The sequence below is a fragment of the Zootoca vivipara genome, chromosome 1 (assembly GCF_965207765.1).
Source record: "Zootoca vivipara chromosome 1, rZooViv2.hap1.1, whole genome shotgun sequence".
In the NCBI taxonomy this organism is placed as follows: Eukaryota; Metazoa; Chordata; class Lepidosauria; order Squamata; family Lacertidae; genus Zootoca; species Zootoca vivipara.
Genome location: NC_142582.1, coordinates 121848442 through 121872098, shown reverse-complemented (window position 1 = coordinate 121872098; position 23657 = coordinate 121848442). Strand labels below are relative to the sequence as shown.

The 23657-nt window shown below is 42.7% G+C and overlaps 1 protein-coding gene across 1 annotated transcript in view; it reads right to left on the bottom strand.

Moving 5' to 3' along the window:
* ASPG (asparaginase) overlaps positions 1–23657 on the bottom strand; it is a 63070-nt gene that overhangs the window by 26169 nt on the left and 13244 nt on the right. The window contains exons 4-12 of the mRNA XM_035105031.3: positions 22705–22830; positions 21432–21515; positions 20111–20237; positions 11695–11810; positions 10470–10655; positions 6196–6306; positions 4195–4314; positions 3447–3542; positions 1222–1385 (exon numbers count right to left, since the gene is read on the bottom strand). Coding sequence (XP_034960922.2) covers positions 1222–1385; positions 3447–3542; positions 4195–4314; positions 6196–6306; positions 10470–10655; positions 11695–11810; positions 20111–20237; positions 21432–21515; positions 22705–22830 — 1130 coding nt within the window. The remainder of the gene's footprint in view (positions 1–1221; positions 1386–3446; positions 3543–4194; positions 4315–6195; positions 6307–10469; positions 10656–11694; positions 11811–20110; positions 20238–21431; positions 21516–22704; positions 22831–23657) is intronic.

Genomic DNA, 23657 nt, shown 5'->3' with positions numbered 1-23657 from the left:
GAGAAAAGTTTGCTTCCTATGAATCCTGTAGTTATGGGGAAGATGCAGCTGATAAGCTTGCTAGCCTAAAATGTAGCTATTTATTTTGAATTAGTTTTTAGATTTCCTCCAAACACTTTCCATATCTGTGTAGCAAGTAAACTTTGCAAAGATGTAATTATTTCTCATAACTGATTCTCATAGATGCGTGTATCTGCAGAATTTTAAACTTCTTGGCAAGAATTAGGAGGAGAATAAAATGCATAGGATATACCGGTACTAGAGAAAGGAATGGGGAACAGATTCTGGGGGACATGGAAAGGGACAGAACATGAGTAGAGTGCAGTGAGCCACTCAAAGCCGCCAAGAGAGGTCCTATATTTAGAGATACTACTTGCATTTTTCTAAAATACTTCCAGGAAAGCCTGAAAGAGGCATCTTGAAAGAAGAGAATACCTGTAGTCTGCATATGATACTAGATAGTAAATACCACACATATAAATATTTTTATATACATTCAACATATTTTCAGGAACATAGCAGTATTTTTAACCCTGACAGACGTTCAGCAAGAGATATTTAGCCTACTCAATGGTCAGAGGTTTTCCTCCAACAAAGAACAGATCTGCATCCACATGCAGCTGCTGGGTGACCTTGGGCTAGTCACACTTCTTTGAAGTCTCTCAGCCCCACTCACCTCACAGAGTGTTTGTTGTGGGGGAGGAAGGGAAAGGAGAATGTTAGCCGCATTGAGACTCCTTCGGGTAGTGATAAAGCAGGATATAAAATCCAAACTACTACTCCTCCTCCTCTTCTTCTTCTTCTTCTTCTTCTTCTTCTTCTTCTTCTTCTTCTTCTTCTTCTTCTTCTTCTTCTTCTTCTTCCAGCTGTGAGAGCAGCTGAATCCCAGGCAGGCTCATCCCCAATCCACCCTTGGGGTGGCCCATTTCTGGGCTTTTGGGGTTTTCTGATTGCCAGTGCTTTTTTTTCTGGGGGTACGCATACCCCTAAACATTTTGTGAATTAACGGGAGAAGAAACTAAAACTTTTTTTTATAAAAAAAATTCTTCTTTAGCACTGTGAATTGTCAGTACCATTGAATAGCATGGTGAATCATCAGTTCCGTTGCTACCCCCAATGGCGGCCTCATTTCCTGTCACGGAGTTTCCTGAGTCTCAGATGGAATGAGAGTACCCCTAAACATTTTTAGGGGGGGCACTGTAAATTGAAGTAAATAAATACCTGAACTTGATAGCATTCAGCAGTGGAGTAGCTCCAAATCGGTCTTTGGCGTAGACAGTTGCCCCAGACTCCAGCAGATGTCTGACTATCTCCAAATTACCTTCACAGGATGCAACGTGAAGAGGTGTACGACCATCATAATCCTCAGAGCTCAAGTTGCCACCCTATGACAAGTTTATTTAAAGGAGTGTATTTAAATAATAATAATTCATCCATCTAACAAAGGTCTCAGCAACAGGCCCAGTTTATCATTTCCCAGTTTTTCAGCCAAGAAACTGGCTTTCTTACTATTTTTAATATGAACCCTTCAATTAATGGAGAACACTCTCTTGAGGCTTCTTTCTGTGGGCCAATCCGGGACAGCTGAGGCACACAGCAATGATCAGGTTGACCCCCCCCCCCCAACCAGGGACCTTATAACAGGGATGGCTAACCTTTTCAGTATAAGAGCCACATTGACCCATCATCAACCCTTCAGAGGCTGCATGGTATGGCTGAAGTGTAAAAATGGCTGTGGCTGCATTTTGAGGGTCTTGGGAGAATCACAAAAACTTTTGGCATCACAGAGTTACGGCAGGTGACCCACAGGAATGGCAAAACCTCCTATTTTTTAATTACTTGTTTTTAACAGGCAAATTTGGGCAGGGAGTGGTAGCCACCAAAAAAACATTGGCACCACTGTACTTATTGGAGAAGTCAGTAAAGGGGGGGCAGGATTCAGCTAACTAGTCTCATCAGTAGAAGCCCTGCACAAGGACTTCCACTCGCCCCTCGCAACAGCCCCCCCCCGTGCTTCGCCCCCTCCACCATTGGCTTGGAGAGGTCAAGAGAAGCCACTGAACAGCAGCAGGGGAAGGGGGAATTGTTCCTTCTTGCAACCCAAAATGCTTGCCCAATCAGAAGAGTGTGATGTTGAATTCCTTCCAGTTAATTAAAAAAAATTGGGGTGGTATTCAACTACCTTTTACTCAAAACAGATCCAATGAAATCAATTGATTAACTTTAATTTCAATGGACTTCCTTTAAGTAAAAGTTGAATACCACCCTTAAATTATTATTAAAAATAAATAAATGGACAAATTTGGGGAGGCACAAAAACATATAGCACCACAGCATCAGACCTACTGGAGCAGTCAGTATATTAATATAATTCATTTGCCATGCTTAGTGAAGAAGGTATTATGCAGGCTTAGGCTGCACACCTAAGGGCATGTAAGCCTCATTGATTGGTACAAGAACTACTTCTGAACAAATAAACAAAGGACTACACTGGTAACAGAAGCGATGGTTGCTTCCCTTTTGAAAATATAAAGGCCAGCAGTCATTCTGATCTGACTCTAGCTCTAATCTACAGTGGTACCTCTACTTACAAATTGAATCCGTTCCGAATGCACATTCGTATGTAGAAAAATTCGTAAGTCAAATCACGGTTTCCCAAAGGAATGCATTGGAAACGGATTAATTCGTTCCAGAGCCTAGAAAAAAGACTTTAAAGTGCACTTTAAAGGCATGCAAACTGCACAGCAACATTACCTTTCAGTGCAGGGAGTGCAGGCGGCGGTGGCGAGGGCCCGATCTGGCCGTAGGCCAAACAGCGGGGTGGCGGGAGCGGTGGCGGCAGCGGCGAGGGCCCGATTCGGCCCAGCGGGGTGGCGGGAGCGCTGGCGGCAACGGCAAGGGCTCAATTTGGCCCAGCGGGGGTGGCAGGAGTGCTGGTGGCGGCGGCGAGGGCCGGATCAGGCGGGAGCCGTCTGAGTGTAGCGGTGGTGAGGGCCCAATTCGGCCGTAGGCTGAACAGCGGGGGGGGGGGCAGGAGCGCTGGCAGTGGCAAGAGTCAGATCCGGCGGGAGCCGGCTGAGCGCGGCAGCGGCAAGGGCCCAATTTGGCCCAGCACGGTGGCAGGAGCGCTGGCGGCGGCGGCGAGAGCCCTTCGGATGTCGAAGAAATTTGTAAGCGCGCCCCAATTTTTTCTACTTGTAAGTAGAATATTTCGTAAGTAGAGTCATTCGTAAGTAGAGGTACCACTGTACTGTAATTGTTTTTCCCTGCTGAAAGACTGCCCTGGATTTTTAATTTTCCCCTCATAACTATAGAGCCTGAATGTCATGGAGTTATACCTGCACCCACAACAAAAATGCATTTGAGATGACCATAGCGTGTGAGGCTTTCTCCTGTTCAGGGTGCAAATGATCACATGAAAATCACTATAAAAAAGAGGGTCTTACCATATTCTGTAAGGCTTTTAGGGCATCGATGTCACCATTTTTTGCCGCTGCACAGGCCAAAGGAGGAGTCAAAGCATCTCTAACAGCTGCTAGCTCCTGAGAAATTAAAATAGCCTAGTTTAACACACATCTACACATTTCCCATAATCCCATCCCATCGTGCCTGGATATAATAGTGTGGCTTGCTTGTGGCTTGCTTGGTCTGTATCGACCTCGTTAAGTGCATCTGGTCTTCAGTTCTGATACAAAGCAATCCAGGATGCAAGAATTGTTGAGGGAAGGGGGTTGAAGTTGCTTTAAAGTGCTTTGTGCTCCCAGAAAATTTATCATACAAACTGCATAAATGTATAGCATTCTATACTTTGCTGTCTTTTTTTAAAAAAAAAAACATAAGAAGAGTCATGCTGGAGCAAGTCAAAGGCTATCTAGCCCAGCATCTTGCCCAAATGCCTATGGGAAGCCTGCAAGCAAGACATACGTGCAATAGGATTCTTCCCACTTGTGTTTCCCCAAAATACTATTTAGAACCATCCTGCATCCAACAATGAAGGTAGAGCACAGTCATCATGACAAGTAGCCAATGACAGCCTTAACACCCTCCATTACTTTGTCAAAACCTCTTTTAAAGGAGTATTTCTTTCTTCTGTTTGTCCTGTAGCTTCCAACAATCAGCTTTATTAGATGGTCCCAGGTGCTAGTTATTATGCAATGGGCTTTCTGCTTTAACAGGTGTCATTTGAGTAAGTACCTCCTTGCAGCTGATAAACAGGTATTTTGCAATCTCTTGAATAAACTTGCTATCTTTGAGGGTGATCTTTGTTCCAATGGGCACAACAGTCATTTCTCCTCTCAGATTCTCCTTCACCATCTTCAGGAGAAAAAAGAAGTAAGTGAGCAGTCTGGGAACCAAGTCAGAGGTGAATGTGTATGCGTGTTTGGTTTGGAGGGGAAGGATTGTAACAGCAGGTCCTGTTCCCAATCTCTACACGTTTGGTTGTCCATCTGCATAACTGACAGTCTTTACCTCACTGCGAGAAGCCAAGTTACAGGGAACCAGGCAGAGGGCCTTCTCGGTAGTGGCACCCGCCCTGTGGAACTCCCTCCCAACAGATGTCAAAGAGAAGAACATTTATCAGACTTTTAGAAGACATCTGAAGGCAGCCCTGTTTAGGGAAGCTTTTAATATTTAACAGACCATTGTATTTTAATATTTTGTTGGAAGCCGCCCAGAGTGGCTGGGGAAATAAATTATTATTATTATTATTATTATTATTATTATTATTATTATTATTATTTCCAGTGTAGAAGACAGACAGGTAATTAAAAAGATCTCAGATATAGTAAAAATGAAATAAAGACATAATGCATGCAACTTCAACATGAGCCCAGTTTAATGGGACATGAGAACCAGGTCCTTGGATCATGTAAAAATAACTTCAAAACGCTGGATTATTTAAAAAAATGTTTGAAGTGGGATTGGAAAAACTCTAGAAAGAAAGTCCCTCTAGAAAGAAAGCCTTAGGAGGTCTCTACATATATAAACTAGCATGTGATATGTAAGTCCCTTCAGCCAAACCAACAAAGTCAGTGGATCAAGAGAGAGAGAGAGGCTCTCGACTCTCATATGGTACTGGTCAGTCTAGAATCCAAACTCTGGTTTTGTTACAATACCTCGTAAGACCAGGGGATTTCAGTTACCCAGCCTATAAGTCATATTAGAGATTGGATACTGTGAAGTTGGGAAACGGTATGAGCAGTTGTTGTAGATCCCCAAAGAATCCATGTATTTTATAAGGCTGCTGAGGATGAACTGTTTGAGACCCCCTCACAGAACTGCAATTCTCTGGGATATTCGGGAGAGGGGAGGGCAGAAAAAAGTTCTGATGCTGTGCAAGAGAAGAGATTCCAGAAATGGGGGAGAGAGAAAAAAATAGAAGCACTGTAGCACTTGTTGCACATAAATGATTTCATTGAATTGTGGCCTAGCTCTTCTGCAATGTAGAATTGCTTCATAATTACAGAGAAAAAGAGAGAGTCTGGGAATATAGATGACTGTGATAACTATCTGGAAACATGGCTGTGCACAGTTAAAGAAAGAAAGGAGTGCTGTGGGAAGGAAGGCTGCCCTCAACTTTAGCATTGTTTAGGCATGTCTTAAAAAGAGAAGTAGTGAAAGAAAACACTGTAGGTGTGGGAGCGTCGTTTCACTTCTCCTTTCCATGGGAGGTGAGACTCTGATTTGCTGTACAGGGGCATTCCCCCATATGGCAGAACAACAAGCAGTTTCTCTCCCTCCCCTCTCCATGAACCAGATGTGATGGTTCTTCAGCTGCAGTTCAGTCCCTGGTTATTGTGACGTATAAAAATAAGCAAGCAGGGCACAAACTATTTATATATGTTTAATTTTTGCAGTTTAATATTACATATAGACAGCAGTCCTTTGAACCTACTGGTAGTTGGGATGGAGTGGGAAGTTTGTGGGCTCTGACCAAAAGAAAAGCCCTTCTTAACCAGAGGTTGGGTGGCCATCTGTCATGGATGCTCTAGCTGAGATTCCTGCATTGCAGGGAGTTGGACTACATGATCCTCGAGGTCCCTTTCCAACTCAACAATTCTAGGATTAAGCAGACCAAAGGCCCATCGAGTCCAGGCCTATGTGTGTCAAGGGGAAGGAAGGCTCAGAAAGCCACAACTTGAGAAAAGGACTACTAGACTTTTTAAAAAAAATCTGAAGTCAAAGATATTTTACCTCTCTCTTCTCAGCCAAGGTACCAGGTTTGCTCAGGACATAGGCCAGCTTGGTAAGAGCAGCTTCAGGTGTCATATCTCCCCCTGGAATTACACCTGCATCCATAAGGGTCTGTAGTCAATGAAGAAAAGGTTTGATGAGTATGCTGTTTTGTAAAGTATGCATATTGCAAAATGGTTTCCACTAGTACAGGGAAGGGTACCCAGTTTCCCCTAACTCTCTATACTTCGGCATCATATCCCATAGTTCTGATGTGTCCCGTTTCACCACCGGAAGCAGAATGGGAACATGGCATGGCACCCTCCTGCTGCCACCACTGCTGCCTCCCTTACCTGGGTTGCATGCCAGTGCCTGGTGAGATATTGCAAGTTTGTGCTGAGGGTTGGGGGGACCAGGAGCAGGGGGTTGCAATGGTATCACAAAGCAGGTCACCAGAGTCTTGTCTGAATAGAAGTGCTTTCTGCTAGTGTAAAACCACAACTGCATACATCCCATAATTATTCTAATAGTTATCTGTTATTATTTACAAAGTGCTGAGTGCTCCAAATATATGAGGTTCTCAGAGGTAAAATCTATTACTGCAAGTCAGATAATTAAATCTTTTTGTTCCTTTTATATTAGATTGTAATGTTGCCTTGGTGGCTAATAAAGTGCTTTGTTTGTGGTCACTGATACTATCTTGCTCACATAAGAATAAATGAAAGCATGCTGGATCCAGCCAATGGCCCATCTAGTCAGGCACCCTGTTCTCACAGTGGCCAATCAGATGCCTGTGGGAAACCCGCAAGCAGAACCTGAGCACAAGAGCACTCTCTCCCCTTGTGGTTTCCAGCAACTGGTATTCAGAAATCATTAACTGCCTCCAACTGTGAAGGTAGAGTAGGCATGGCCAAACTTGGCCCTCTGGATGTTTTGGGACTACAACTCCCATGATCCCTAGCTAACAGGACCAGTGGTCAGGGATGATGGGAATTGTAGTCCCAAAACATCTGGAGGGCCAAGTTTGGCCATGCCTGAGATAGAGCATAGGCATCATGGCTAGTAGCCATCAATAATATTTATTTATTTATTTATTTATTTATTTATTTATTTACTTATTTATTTATTTATTTATAGCTATAGCCCACCCATCTGGCTGGGTTTCCCCAGCCACTCTGGGCGGCTTCCAACAGAAGAATAAATGGTCCTCTCCTCCCTGAATTTGTCTAATCTTTTAAAGCCATCCAAGTTAGCTCACAGAATCACGTTTATTGTTTTCAGTGCTAAATGTCCAATAGTTCTTACGTTCATCAAATAAGGGGATCCAAGTTAATTCTAATTCTTTCTTGAGAGGTTACCTATCTTAGCCACAAACCTAGTATGTTTTAAATTTAAAACATACCTAAAAATAGTGGGAATGTGAAAAATGTTTATATCACACAGGTATAATTGTCAGGTAGCTGACATTGGCTGTTGCTCTTTGTTTAATGTACAGTAAACCCAATGGTAAAACTGGGCTGGCTGCTGTTATGTGTGAACTGTTCCTCTGCATGTTCCTCAGTACTGTAGTTGATACCCATATCTGGAACAGGCATGCTCTGGTACAGAGTCCAGAACTGAGTTTCTTGAGCTGTCACAGACATCCTGGGGAGCTCTGAAAGCAAGCCTCTTAACCTGTAATCTCTAGAGTACACATACTAGATTAGATCAGGTTACAGGTAGGTAGCCGTGTTGGTCTGGATCGAAGTAAAATAAAAAAAATCCCTTCAGTAGCACCTTAAAGACCAACTAAGTTTTTATTTTGGTATGAGCTTTCGTGTGCATGCACACTTCTTCAGATACCGATATCAACTAGGTATCTGAAGAAGTGTGCATGCACACGAAAGCTCATACCAAAATAAAAACTTAGTTGGTCTTTAAGGTGCTACTGAAGGGATTTTTTTTAGATTAGATCAGTGTGTTTGTAGTTGCTCCCATAGGCCAGTTTCACATTTCCAGAGGGAACAACTTCAAACTGCACCGAAGATGTCTCTTTAACAGTTCTTACATTATTTCTTTTTTTATTATTGCAGTGGCAGATTCAACTATTTTCCTAGAGCAAACCTCTTAGCTAAAACATTTCTAGAAAAAGCCCAGCCAGTTTAAAAAATATCAAGCAGTTCAGCAGTATAATATAATGAAGTAATAATTACCAATATGTGCACATTAACCAGGCCTTTTAATTAAATGGGAAAGGGAAACAACAGGTCTAGCTTTGTACTTGGCACTGAAAGTGGTAGATTGCAAGCCTAACTTACAAGTAGTAGACTGGGGGAAGGGCTTGGTTAACTTTGGGGCAAAACAGAAAACAAAACAGCATTAAAAATAGCAATAAAAAACTCCAATGCCAGACACTTGGCACCACCACTTAAAATTTGATTTATCTCCAACTCATCTAATCATATCAAGGTTGGGCTTTTAATTCTGCCACCCACTTTGAACCTTTGGCAAATATCTCATCGAGATTTACTCAGTTTACTATCAAGTCTTTGGGAGGGGCGAGCATCTAAAGCTGTGTGCGGGGATTTCTTAGCCATCTTCATATTGAAAACCTCTGATTCATTCATCACTCTGGTGGTCCCCAGTTCCAGGCACACACACCCTTAAAAATGGCACAACCATAATCAGATAGAGACACCATCATCTTGTATATGCTAGGCATATAACTACCAAATTTGTCCAGAAGTTGTCAACATGGTAAAAGCCAGGAAATATCCATTACAATTGATCTTGCATCTAGGAGTGACACAGGAATGAACTATCTTGATGAGGGCTTGGACAGATAAAAATTAAAGGTTTTGAATCTGGCCAGTACTCTGCCATTCCATACTGGAAAAGAAGCAGATTTCCTGAATCAACGATCCCCACAGGTTTTACTAAAGGGAACGTTCCTACTTTCCTGCACAGTTTTGTCCTTGTTTGGGATTTCAAGGCAGGGTGGACACACCAGAGCATCTACTGAGAAACTATCAAAGTAACCACAATATATCATATAAGTGTGATCACTGGGAGGAAGTATGGCGAGAGTGAGGGCAGGGGGGTGAATGAATATCAGACAAGGCTCAAAAGTTCTTTTATCTATGATATATTATGGTATGGAAAGTGGTTTGTCTATTTGTTTTTCCATCTGTTCTCTATAGGTTTGTTCGCTTCTCGGTGTATCATTGCCAAACCCTGAGGTGGGACAGCAGTCATCATCAACATTTTGAGGCAGGCTGACATTTTGAATCAAACATGACTTTGGTGTGACTTTGCCCATTTTGTGGGCATAGGTTTGGCCACGTCTTGAGGTATCATTGCCAAAACTCAGCACAAGGGTTCCTGAGTTAGGGGCAGTGGACTTCATCACTGTTTGGATACCGTGTGCCATTTTGAATCAAGATGGCAGTCCAAAACATCACTTTTGCATGACTTTGCCCATTTGGGGGCATAGGTTTGGTTGTCTCTTAAGATATTGTTGCCAAATTTGGCAGTAGGGTTCCCAAGGTGGCGGCAGCAACCTCTGCCAATGCTTGGTTGCCAGGTGCCACTTTGAATCAAGATGACAAATCAAAACAGGACTGAGGTAGGGGAGCTTTGCAAAAAGGCCACCGAGGAAATTCATGGGAAAGACAGTTTGATCCAAGATGTCTACACTAGCTTTTGAGTTCTGTACCAGAACCTATTCAGTTCTTTCCAGTAACATTGGCTGCTATAGTGGTGGTGACATGGACTGCTGTATGAAAGTCTTCCTTTGGGTGGCAATTGGGAGAGACTAATTGACCGTTGGTGTCTCCTGACCAAAGTTCTTTAGTTCCTACTAATTCCATCAATATATCTCATACCTTTAAGTCACAGCATTGGGGTCTATAGGCCAACACACAAACACCACAATATAAAAGCCATCCACCAGCCTCCATACAGATTGCTCTGCATAACCCAGAACACAAAATGGCACAAGTGAGACAACAGGTGCACTGAAGAAAGCCAAATTGTATTAAAAAATACCACAAACAGCACCCACTGCCTCCACCCCCTTTCACCTGCCAAAACCTTCATTTTTAATCTTACCGATACCTAGATGAACATTCCTTCCCAACCCAAAATTGAGCGAGCCTGAATGCAATGGCATAGCTCAAAACAGCTTTCCCCAAGCTGTTTTGGATCACAACTCCCATCAGTCACAGTGAGCAAGCCAATGGTCAGGGGTGATGGGAGTTGCATTTGGAGGGCACCAGCTTGGGGAAAGCTGGTTTAAAGTATAGAATATGTCTCACCTTTCCTGTTTCATAGACTAAAGAAACACTTCCTCGCAGACACTGGGTGCAATTCAGAATCACCACACCACGATCGGTTGCTTTCTGCAACTCTTCCAACAAAGCAGGGCAATTATTGGGGGCATTCCCACTTCCATAGGTCTCAAGCACAATCCCTTTTATTGGACTCTGAAGAAACGCCTTCACCTGCATGAAAGAAATATATATATACAGTTCTAAAGGGTTTACCACAATTGAAATATGGTCTTTTCTACACAATACTACTGGTATCTTTTTAAATGCAAGGAAAGATTGATCAAATATTTTAAATATGGAGTTCAGATTCTTATTAGGTTGACTGCTGGCATGCGGTACGAACTTTGATTATTTTCATGGTCCATCCAAAATGTATGAATAATCACAAGTCCTCTTAAGCAAAAGTGCTATATAAATAGTTTGAGAGTGGGGTGTTCAATACATTTACAAAACAGCTTCGCTGTATACATAGACATAACTGTAGGGGGTACAGGGTGGGGACAAGTAATGCCAGTATATACTATAGGCAGTACAACAGCAAGATGGATAGGCAGTGGTATACAGGGGATGGACAACTTGATTGGCATAGGGAGCCAAAATTGGGGGGTTCGAGCCAGAAGGATGCAAGTAACCTGTCCATTCTAATTATGCAGAATCATAGCACTTCATCCAGATTTCGACTTCCCCTCTACAATTCTTCTCCAACGAACTCTGCCTCCTCTCACATTTGGATCTCACACCCACATTTCTAAGATAAGACAGGTCTGGAACTCCAGCTGCATGAAGGGCTAAGCGCAAATGAACCGCCTCTGCTACTTCTTCTCTGCAAACTGCCCCTTCCCAATCTCAACAGCCTGAAAACGATCAAAATTATGCACATTCCCCACTTCTCAAACATACAACATTCAAAAGCATAATAAGAGATTAGGTTTTTTAAAATCTTTGATTACATTCTCCTCGAGCGCCATAGAATACTTTTGGACATGACAGTATTCTATGATGTTTCTTTCTCACATCTGAACACGTATTGTGGGACTGTTGACTACATGCAACTAGGTCTGAGAAAAGCAGTGGCACAGGGGCATTGTGGGAGTGGCTCAGTAATGCCATTGCCTTTTCTTATTGCTCATTATATGCAATCAACACTCCTACACATGAGTGTCATCATAGCTTTTCTTATCATTATGCTCTCAGATGGAGGGAGGCTGACCGCTTCAGCAGTGATCCCTGGGAAGATTCTCAGTAGGCCAACATGCAGGTCGAAGTTCATTTTGTGGATTGCAAATTTCTTGGTAGTGTTGGCCCTCCAAACGGTCTCCCAGTTAACTGTGAAAAGAAAAACAAATATATTATTTGAGAGGGAAAGTGTGTGTCCTTACCAATCCCAGTTCAAAAGTTACCTCTTCTAGGAAGCCTTTCGCACAATCGCACAATCTTCTTACAGTTCAATCCAATGAAGAATTAAGGGTCCTATCTAATGCTGTTGTTCTGCTAGTGTGGCAGACCTCAACTTCCCCTCCTCTTTTCTCCCCTGCAGCCCCCTGGCACACCCTCAGAATCTGCTCTAGAGGGTTGGGAGATCTGAACAAGCCAACACATTTCTTGCACAGGCCCTGCTTATCACAACCCAATCTACAAAACAAGTAAGCCAAATGTAAGAACAGCCTTGCTGGATGCACAGGCAAGGGCGGTGCCTTCTCAAAGCCCAGTAAGCACATCCCCAGCTTCGCAAAGGAAGCATGAAGGCTCTGACAGGGTCCGAGGGTCCTCCTTCCCAAAGACAGGCAAACACTTACTAGGCTTTGGGAAGGTGAGAGGGCTCTGCCAGAGCCTCACACCTCCTTCCCAAAGCCTGGCTTAAGCCAGCACCACAAGAGCTGGGGGGAGGGTGTCATATGTTGGCCTTGTACAGGGTGGTATATTACCAAGGTCTGTCCCTGAGGCCAGAGACCCATCGCATCTAACATCCTGTTCTCACAGTGGCCAACCAGGACATGGGTGCAACAGTGGTCTCCCCATTTGTGATTCCCAGCAATTGGGATACAGAGGCACGCTGCCTCCAAATAATCCCCTATCTCTACTATAATTCCTCAAAGTCCCTATTTTTCCATCTATAAGACCCCCCCCCAATGTATAAGATGCACTCTATTTTGGGAGACTCCAAATTAAGAAAACACCCCTCAGCCCTACCTGTGTATAAGACAAGCCCCAATTTTAAACCTATTTAGGGGGGACGGACCTAGTCTTATACAGGGAAAAATATGGTACTCCAAACTATCTGGATTGAAGTTTCTTAACACTTTGTAGTAGCATGGCATAAAGAAGTTATTGTTTAGAAGCATTCCAATATGTTAATTCAAGATTCTTTTAATGTGTACCTTGGGGGGACTCCGCAAAGCCACTTTGCTAGGCATCAGTAACATGACACATATTTCACATGTCTTTTTAAAAGACAGATGTTGTTACTCTTACCACTAATCATCTCCAGAGTTTATAATGCAGTTACTAGTGATTAAATAAAATGGCAATGATTCAATTAAGTGTGATTATACATTGGAAGCCAGATGCCAGCTGTTTAACTAATAGTCACTCTTGAGTTCCCATTACTAAATGCCAAGCAGTCATTATTAATTCTGGAAAAGCTCGCCATCTCTGCCTAGCAGACAATGGTGTGTGAAAATAATCTTAAAGACTGGCAGAGAGTTGCATTGGATAATATGTATAAACACACCCAACCCATACATGGTATCCATACCTATTTTCCAAACTTTTTTGGTAACAAGCAAAATTCCTGGCTAAAGAAGAGTCTGGGCAAACAGGAGTTTCCATGACAACCTACAGCTACTGAAACACACTCCACTACTTGGTAATTAAAGGTGCAAGAAAACTCTGTCCTCTTTTGGATCTGACCACCATGACAACTACTGAAAATGCCAAGCACACCTTGAGGCATTACATTTTGTCAGCACAAAATGGACTTTAGTTGTGCCATAGTTTTTGAAACGGTGAACTGAAGTAGACACAACTAGTGTGATGGTATCAAAAGGGAAAGAAGAGTGTTGATCAAACTGGGTTAGATTAAACTTCCACCAAAAAACTGAAGGAGAATGTAGAGGAAGCTCTATACTAAATACTGATTTTTGCATGCCACTCTGAGAGCCTTTACAGCTACTAGGAGGGTTATTAATATCATTCATAAACAAGCAAACAAAGCTAGGACCCTCTCAAGTACGGGTATTCCATCACATCACCATTGGACAGCAGCTATGATTGTAAGAATCCATTGAAAGAATGATAATATCACAAAGGTTTCGTCAGGAAGCTTCAACAGACACACCCCTTCTTCTAGTCCTTTTGCCTCTGCAAACCTCACTCCTCTGCTCTTCCCATCCTGTATCCTGACTGAGGTGCACAACCAGCAGCCACCACCAAACTCTTCTTTCCCTACACAATAAGCACCACACATCCGAACACTTTTTTGTCAGATAAGAGTTCAGCAGGGCGTTGTTGTTTTTTAAGCCAAAAGATAAGCAATCATATGTCATAAAAACATCACAGCACCCAAGTTATGTTTTTTGCAGCAACTGAAGATTCGTTTGTTTTCAACCCCAATCAATTCCCCCTTTGCAGTCTGCCATCAACTACCCCAGAAGGACTTATTTTCTGAGTGGATGTTGTTGCAGGAGAGTTATTGCCAAGTTTTCCTTCAGAATATGTCCTACCTAGTTTGGTAGTTGCATGTGTTTTTTAATACAGCATCTGAGATGATGTATGTTAGCACTGATCCTCACAGAGAGGCAGGCAAGATTAAAAGAGATCATTCAAAGAGGGCAATCGGTTATCTTATAAGAATTCAGTCTGTCCACTGAATCCAAAGCTGGTGGATAGGAGTCTAATGAACCAGATGCCATAGCACCAGGGCAGCCGTAGAAATGGAAACAGTTTCCATGGGCTCCTTCCCCTGGGTCTGAACAGCCAAATTCCACAGTACCTTGCCAGTACAATTGCATGGGGAGCATACCAGTCTGAAGCCCATGAAATGCTCTTATTCAGGCCAGAGGGTTGGCTGTTTAAGGGACTCTAATCTTCCAAAAAGGGCCAGAACCTAGGAGAGGTAGACTGCAGACAAAAAGGCTCAAAAGGCCTCAGTTCACACCAACACTTGAAGCTCTCCGTGGTTTTGCGACAACTGACCTGCCTTCTTCCATGGGCTCCTGTACATATCTAGAACAGGTCACCAGAAGGAGAAGGAGGAAGAGGGGGGGTGGCTGGTCCTGCTGCAGCCTTCTGAATAAGTATATGTAGGTTTAAACTACAAGCTTAAACACTGTTAGCTATGAATAAAACTAAATAAACCCAGGTTACTTCCAGGGAAACATACATAAAGTAGGGGATGCAAGTCTCAGTATAAAAATGTTTTCAGGTAGCCAAACTTACCATCCAGTCTTCCCCAATCTAGTGCCCTCCAGAGTTTTTGGACTACAGGTCCAATCAGCATGGCCAATGGGAGATGAAGTCCCAGACATTTGGAGGGCACCAAATTAGAAAAGGCTGACTTACACAATGCTGAGCTAGACCAGCCTGACTTGGCGTAAGACAGTTTCCTATGTTCCAACCAAAACCAACAGGTTAGGCATCCTTGGAATAATGCTGAAAGACATGTTGACAGAATTTAGCTTCTCTGTCAACCACATCTGTATCCCATCAAGCCTCTGTCTCTTCTCTTTCTGCCATAGTATTGCAAATAAACTGAAGGCTGGGGTACTGGTAATCACAAAAAACAGCAGGTGCAAAATATTGGCAGTGATGCTAGAAAGCTTTTGGGGGGGGTTGTCACCTTTTGCCAGTGGTGCTGTGCCTCAACACAGGCCGACATGCAATAATTAAGCTGGCACTGATCTAGAAAGAGGGAAAGCTTAGTCAATTTCATTTCTTTATGCCAGGCTGAAATTAAATGCACAGACAAACCTATTTGGGCGAGGAGATGTAGCGAAGAAAAGTTACCCAACTGATTTCAGAATTGTTAAACTGCTTTAGAGAATCACAATGTGAGCACATTAGGAAATTGCCTCCTGGGACAAAGAAGAGTTCTGAGATATTCTAAAAAGTAGAAACATGTGTTACAATGATTCCATAGAAGCAGCATCATAAGCACATATGAAGAGTCCTGCTGGATCGTATCTCCTTGACCGAAGAACGGTACACTCCTTCTATCTGGAATGGTCGTCCTCTTCCACCAAGCGCAGAGCTTCGGGAGGGACGCACATGGAGCGGTGAGGGAGAAAGGGGACACCCGCCTAGCCAGCCAGATCAGCCGAATCAACCCTGGCGATCAATGGGGTGACAGATGCCGCAGCCAGGTCGCCCTCACATCCTGGATCAGGCCAATGGCCCATCTAGTCCAGCATCCTGCTCTCACAGTGGTCAACCAGATCTCTATGAGAAGCCTAAAATAAATATCTGAATGTGGTTGCATTTTCCCCACTTGTGATTCCCAGCAAATGGTATTCAAAAGCACAATGTCCCTGAAAGTGAAGATAGAACATAACCATGATATCTAGTGGCTGTTGATGGCCATTGTTGCCTTATTGTTATCCAAGAAAGCTCGTTGTTTCAAAACAATCAGCAGTGAGGAGCAAGCCTATCTGTTGATGTCATAGATACCATATACCCATTTAGCATGTGAAATGCCACTCAGAATATTGCAAACAAGCCCTACTCTCTTTGTTGCGCATAGTAAAGACAACACTGTTGAAAAGTAGGGGAGATTTAACTAATCCAAGCACGTTATGGAGAGTAGTAATACTTTGGTTAGGCAACATGCAGGAGTCACGCTACAATACAGGTTTGAACTCATTCACTTCACAGAGTGCAGTAGCTCTGAGAAGAGACACCTCCCTAAGGAGTGAGGGGGGGTGCCTAAATTCAGTGTTATGAAATCAAACCAGAAATGCAACTTTCAATGAGTTCCGACCTCCAGACAGATGCTTTCTTCTCACCTCTTCTTTTCTAGGCTAAAAGTAGGCCAGACCCCATTACATAGCTTTGTGAAGTATTCATTTTGAATACAGGGAGGTGGCCAAGAGGTGGAGAACCACAAAAAGACTATGGGTGGATGTTCTTGAAACAAAGCAAAGCACAGTTCAGGCACACACACACACACTGCCCTCTTCTCGTGGCACTAATTTTCTGCAAGATAATTGATTCAATTTTTGTAAAAGAGAGATATGTAAAACTATGCCACCTAGATATTCATGACAAGAATAAACATACCTGAATTTATAGTGAGTGGGGTGGTGGTGGAAACAGCCTTCATCTAAACATACCAAAGTGACTTGATCTTTCTGGAAATGCATGGCTTGATTAGGACCACTTCACACATTTTTTAAGTGTAGCCCTAAGTTGTTCTACGTATACTTTTAAAAGCGTGGGTGGCACTGTGGGTTAAACCACAGAGCCTAGGGCTTGTCGATCTGAAGGTTGGCGGTTCAAATCCCCATGAAGGGGTGAGCTCCCATTGCTTGGTTCCTGCTCCTGCCCACCTAGCAGTTCGAAAGCATGTCAAAGTGCAAGTAGATAAATAGGTACCGCTCTGGGTGTTTCCATGCGCTGCTCTGATTCGCCAGAAGCGGCTTAGTCATGCTGGTCACATTACCTGGAAGCTGTATGAGAGTAAAGCGAGATGAGCGCCGCAACCCCTGAGTTGTCCGCGACTGGACCTAACGGTCAGGGGTCCCTTTACAAGTTAACATTGCAATTGAAAGGAACATGTGTTATCATTGAAATGGAATTCCAACGGCAAACCTAGGTTTGCTGTCATGTGGAAAATAAAATTTAGCATTGCCAAATAATCACAGTGATAGATTTGGTCCCTCCTTACACAGAATCCTAGAGCTAGAGGCAGGGCTTGTAGGCCAGACTTCACCAACTTGCTCTTATTGTTTGGGCCTTGTTCCTCACTCTCTCTCAGCCTTAGTTGCCTCTCAGTAAAATAGGAACAGTACGGCTGCCATACACCTGTATTTTCCTGGATAAAACCAGGATTTAAAAGGCGGAATTGATGTCCTGGTTTTTGAAATATGGCAACCCTGGGAACAGTAGCATTGGAAGTTGCTTTATACAGAGTCAGATGACTGTTCCTCCTAGTCAGTTCTTAAGCAAGTGTCATTCATGCACCTTGCTCCCTGATCCTTTCAACTGAAGATAGCAGGGACTGAACTTGTGACCTTCTGCATGTGAAGCATGTGGCCTTTCACTGAGTTATAGACCCTCCCAATACTAGTGGGATACCAATGGCCGGTCTTATAGAGTGAGGATTAATTCCATGAAGTCAGTAAAGAATTCTGCAAGAGCCCATTTTTAAAGAGAAGCCACTCATACATTATGAATCAAAATAACATTTAAATATAGTGGGTTGTATCCATCAAAATGTTGCATCCATACAAAGATTTCTGCTTATGCACTGGAACTTTCCTTCCCTCTTCGCCGCTTGTGCTCCCCCCTCCCCCCCAAAAAGAAATCTGTTCTGGGCATTTCCCCAACCCTCTAGAGCAGATTTGGAGGGGAGTGCAGGAAAAAGAAAGGAAAAACCATTTTCCAGCAGAAGGCCTTGCACGAATGTGATGCAACCCAGTATTAAGTCTGCTCAGTGGAGGCTGGGCTCTGTGACAAATGATGCAGATCAGGCAGTTCCACTAACTGTAAGGCAGAATTCTACACTGACTGGAAGCAGCTCTCCAGGGTTTCCAGCTAGGCTCTCTCCCAGCTGTACCTGGGATTGAACCTGGGACCTTCTGCATGAAAAGCAGATACCCTAGCACCGAGCTACAGCCCTTACCCATCATTCAGCCAGACGTTGACAGACTGAGCAAAAATCACCTCCATAAATTCCAACAACATATTCCTTTTTGTTTTTACCCAGCAGTCTTCACAGTCTGCAATACTGGCCTCATTGTACATCTCCACTTCCTCTTCATCATATAATTGCTGGAAGTGAAACAGCACCACCCTTACCTATCTGTCTGCCTGGCACCTTTCATCCTAGACTGACTGTGGGAACAGAAAGTTAGACTTTTGGAAACAAGTGTACATATGTAGCATGCCTAGTTCAGCAACAACTCTCCCAGGAGGATCACAGCACAAAAGTATCTGTGCTTGATAACTTCTCCTGAAGCAACATTTACCTTGTCACCTGGGGCAGCAATTTTCTATCCAGGGCCATTCATTCTTTGCACTAATCCCTGACTAAATTCAGTTCCAACAGAAATAGAGCTTGTAATAACCTACCCACATTATTATTCAAATTTACTTATTTTGTCTAAGTGAGCTCAAATGCCATATTTTAAGCCCGAACTTGAAATCTGCTTTTTAAAAAAATATTGACAGTTTTGCAGAAGTCAGAATTTTGTGGCAGTAAAGAAGTGTGGATAACAGAGAGGAGAAATAAAAAGGGTAGTAACAAAGAGATGCAAATAATATGCCATCACCTAAGCACTGTACCCCACTGCAGAGAGTTCAAGGGCTACAAACTTGTTTTCTTTTTTATCATCCATCCATTCATTCATTTGTCGTACAAATTTGTATACCATGTATCAGCCCAAAGTCATCAAAGCAATGTGCATGTTAAAAATTCAATAAAATTCAAACCGTAGAAGTTCTAAATTAAAAATAAAACTGTTCCTACAAAGTCTAAAAACAGTTTCTATAAATGTAGGAAAAACCTCAGGGAAAGTCTTCTTAAACAAAAATGTATTCAGTAGGCACCTAAACATCACAATGCTGGAGACCTGCTTAATTTCAGCTGGTAATTGCTCCAGAGGGCTGGAGCTGCATCACTGAAACCCTGGTTTCTAGTACAAACTAAGTACACCTATGGGGCATGTATTGTTCTCAGCATCTAAGCAGCACAGGTGCTAGGAAGAGATTTATTATTATTATTATTATTGATAAATCACAAAAATCACAAAAAATACAATAAAATAAAAGAAAGAATAGACATTGAATCATACATTATTCATTATTCAAATTGTACATAAACAATTGGTAAACTAAATTAATTTAGAAAGAAAAAAGAAAAAGAAAGAAGAAGAAAAAAACAAGAAAGAACAGGTAGAGTTGCAAAAGAATAAAGAAAAGAGCCAAGCAAACATTAGTTTATCGAACACTTCCACCGCTTTCCACACAGCATTTATACAATTTATTTCTTTATTCTGTCTCTTAATAATGTTCTATTCTGACGTAATCATGCATACGATTACGAGGTGCCAGGTAGAGATATATGGGGCATGGCAGTCCCTTGGGTAAATTGGTTCCAAGTTCTCAAACGCTTTAGGTTTTAAAAAATAAAGCTAAAAGGTACTCAGAAATAAAGCTGGCCAGAAATCAAGCAGATCCAGAAAAACTGCAACATGACTCCACATGATTTTGTGTGGTAGTATCCAAAGCAGTCGTACGGAACCTATCATTAAAGTATACAAGCAATAGTGCGGCCAGAGTCCACAAACTAAAACGGCCACATGTATAAAGATGCCAAAAAGTCTTGACCTACAGTACTGCAACAGGTCAGGAAAGGGTTACAGATGGCATAATTATACAGCTGGAAGGACTGAAATCACAGCATGGCTTACTTATAATATCCACCTCAGCATTTGCAAGTGAAGGCAGGTTAGGTGAGGAAAAGGCATTGAAACTCTCTGCATCCACCTTAGTCACCCGGTTTCCCCTGTACAGTTTATTATGAAAGTACAGGCACACCTACAAGGACGAGAAAAGGAACATGTCAGTATACAAACCTTGTAATTAAAAGATTTTTTTTTTAAAAAAATGCCTGACTCTGTCTTTAAATATAATGAGAATGACTTAGGAGAGAGTTATAAATACAATGAAAATTATGTAGGAGAGGTTTATATCTCTTGTGCTTTCAAAAAGTGCCACCTCTTGTCACTTAAGTGTTTGGGGTTTTAGACTATTGGAACTAAACATAAGCTAACAGCTTGTGGCATTTCCATCCAAGAGCAGGTTTGACAGCTCACAAATTGCCAAGAACCTCTCAAGTTGAGACCCAGTGACTACGATGTTAAAAAGTGAGGGTTGAAAGGGACTCTTACCAAAAGACGTGTGCTGCTCTTGAGTACAGTGTGGGTATATAAATAGCTTCAGAAGCTTTAGAACGGTTAGGAAAGCACGTATTATTTCTAGAGAGGCAGACAGGAGCGTAGGCCCCCTTGTAGTTTGTACCACTGGGGGCATCCAGCTTAGCACACACACCCTCCAATGAAAAAGCACTTTTCCCTAAGCAACACTTTCCTCTAGCACAGGCATCCCCAAACTGCGGCCCTCCAGATGTTTTGGCCTACAACTCCCATGGTCCCTAGCTAACAGGACTAGTGGTTGGGGAAGATGGGAATTGTAGTCCAAAACATCTGGAGGGCCGAAGTTTGGGGATGCCTGCTCTAGCAAGTTGGTTGCTGCCAATTTTATGCTTCTGTGATGGTAGTGCTCTATATTACTGTTGGGGGGGAGGAATTAGTAGGCAATATTTCTTTAATAACTGGTGTTAAATCGAAATGGGGTGCTTTTTTCTTTTAAAAATAATTGCAAGGTGTATAATCATTTTTTAAAAATCAGCTGAGCACCTGCTAATTTTGAGTTAATGGAATGGTATATGTACAAAATAGAATTTGTAATGAGGAGAATGTGTTACTATAATAGGGACCTTCTGGGTTGTGCCAAAAAAAAAAACCACCCCATCTTTAGTATCCTAAATTAAAGGTGATGTTATTTTATGTTTGGGAATGTATGATTTCTCTTTCAGTTTGTACCGTACACTGACTGCAATATCTGAATTTCTGCAAAATCTGAAATGTCAGTGAAAGGACTGGGGTGATGATCATCAAGGAGAGAGAGAGACAAGTAGAAGTAAGGCTAGCAGCAAGAAGGTGACCAGACCTCAGGGATTACAAATTGTCCAGCAAAGAGCAGTGACCCCAGCAGATTGTCTCTACCATCATTTCTCAGTTCGTATATGGGTACCTAGAAAGAAAAAGAGAGAGAATAAGAAATGACTGCTGTTGAAAACACACACACCACCACCACCAGCAGCAGCAGCAGCAGCAAGAAAAGGGGCTGGAGGAGACTCCGGATATGTAACACAAGCAAGTGTAAATCCATGAATAATTAATGCAACGTTCTCTTATCAGATGATTTATTGGAACGTGGATGTATTTCTTCATCATTCTAAACTATGGCAGATGGTGGAATTTCTCCAGTTGAATTTAAAATACATTCTCCCCAACCCTCATAAAGTTATCCTTTAATTTTGCATATTCTTTATGCTGGCAGGGAGAGGAGGGAGAGTGGAGATTTCAACCTGTAAGAAATATCACTTGCCAATTATGACACACCCTCCCTTCCCCCAGTAGCCAACCTACAACCTTGCGTGTTATTTGGAAGCCTCGGCTAGTGCAAAATGTGGCAGCCAGCTTCCCAATGGGGCTGGTTCACCGACAGCCCATTATCCTGGGACAACCGTGGATTCTCCTTTGGCAGGTGATTAAGGGGAAAACTGCCTGTGGCAAGAGAGATCTATAATCAGACCTTCCTTTGCTCTGGTTTCCCCCCCTTTACTGTACTTCAAAACACGCACAGTAGATTGCTAATGTCACCATACCACTAATGCTGATGGAAGAGGAGCCTAATTGTTCCCTTCAACACCCCATTTCCCCACCCAAAATCACCCCCTCCAAAACTGCTATTAGCCCCACTGGAGAAAAGAAGCTGGCTATCTATACTGTATTTATCTCCCCCCACCCCCAAAGCAAGGCTACTAGTGGTTTTAGGGGAGGACAGCAGTGGATTATGCCCAGTGGACCTGGAGCCAGAGCTAATGACTGGCTAAGCTAACTAATTACAGTTTTCTCCCCATCCTCCTGTGTTCTACAAAGGCTACTTTGAGACCATGGAGGAGGAAGGTGACAGCCAGTGCACTGGACTGGTTGTAAGGAAGGAGGCAGGCAGGTGCGGGCTGACTGAGTTTGGTGGGGCAGTGCCCCATGTCCCCCAATGGAACAGCATTGTGTCCACTATCGGTAAAATAGACGCATTAAGCACATACCTCTCACGGTTGCTGTGTGTAGGCATGAGATACCCACCTTGTACATGTCAGCTTAGCTTTGGCACAAGACAGAGCCCACCCTGCTCAGTTTTCAAGGAAGCAGCTTACCTGAGATCCTGTCAGAACAATGGTTTTACCCAGGTTCTCACACATGAAGGACAATGCTGAGGCTGTATAGGCCATTGTGTCTGTGCCGTGAAGGATCACAAAGCCATCATACTTTTCGTAGTATGTCTGTTGATAGAGAACAAATTTCTCACATTAAGAAGATAAATAATAAAAACAGGCAGGAACGATAGTCTGGGAAGAGTCAAACAACATGATTTTTTAAAGGGGAAGAAACTAAACCAAATAAGTTGATTTTTCAATACTATTTTCCTCTAACATGCTGTTAAATAATTTTCAAATGACCAAATGCATTCTAGGTGCCAACATTCAAATATTGAAGCGACATACAGCGGAGGCAGGGGGAACAACTATTACTTACATTTTAATTTTAATTTGGAATGCTGTTTTAATATTATTGTATAAGTGTATAACACCCACCCACACCCATGTATAAGACGCCCCCTATTTGGGGGGAACTCCAAATTAAGAAAAGGGGGGGGAGACTGGCCAGAGTTGCTGAGCTTTTTTTAGGGGGGATTGCCAAAAAACGCTCATCTGCCTAACCTACCACTCTGCCACTCACATGCATAGCAAAAGCCACCTATCGTCTCTCCCCTCACCTATTATCTTTCCCTTTGCCAATCACCCACCCAATTGCCGCAGTGACAGCCAATCAAAACTAGCCCTTGCCGCAGCCACTAATAACACGCGCAATAGCCACTGACAATCTCCCGCTTGTGGCAGCAACCAATCCCACATCCCGTCCCCCCATGCACTATCCGTGTATAAGACGACCCCCAATTTTTAACATAATTTTTAAATGAAATAACCTTGTCTTGTACACAGAAAAGTATGGTATATGTGTGTAGGCACATAAAATGTTTTGTAAATCACCTTTAAAGGAGGTATAAAAATAAATTTTCTCTCATCATGATAAACCATGGTTTGTTGTG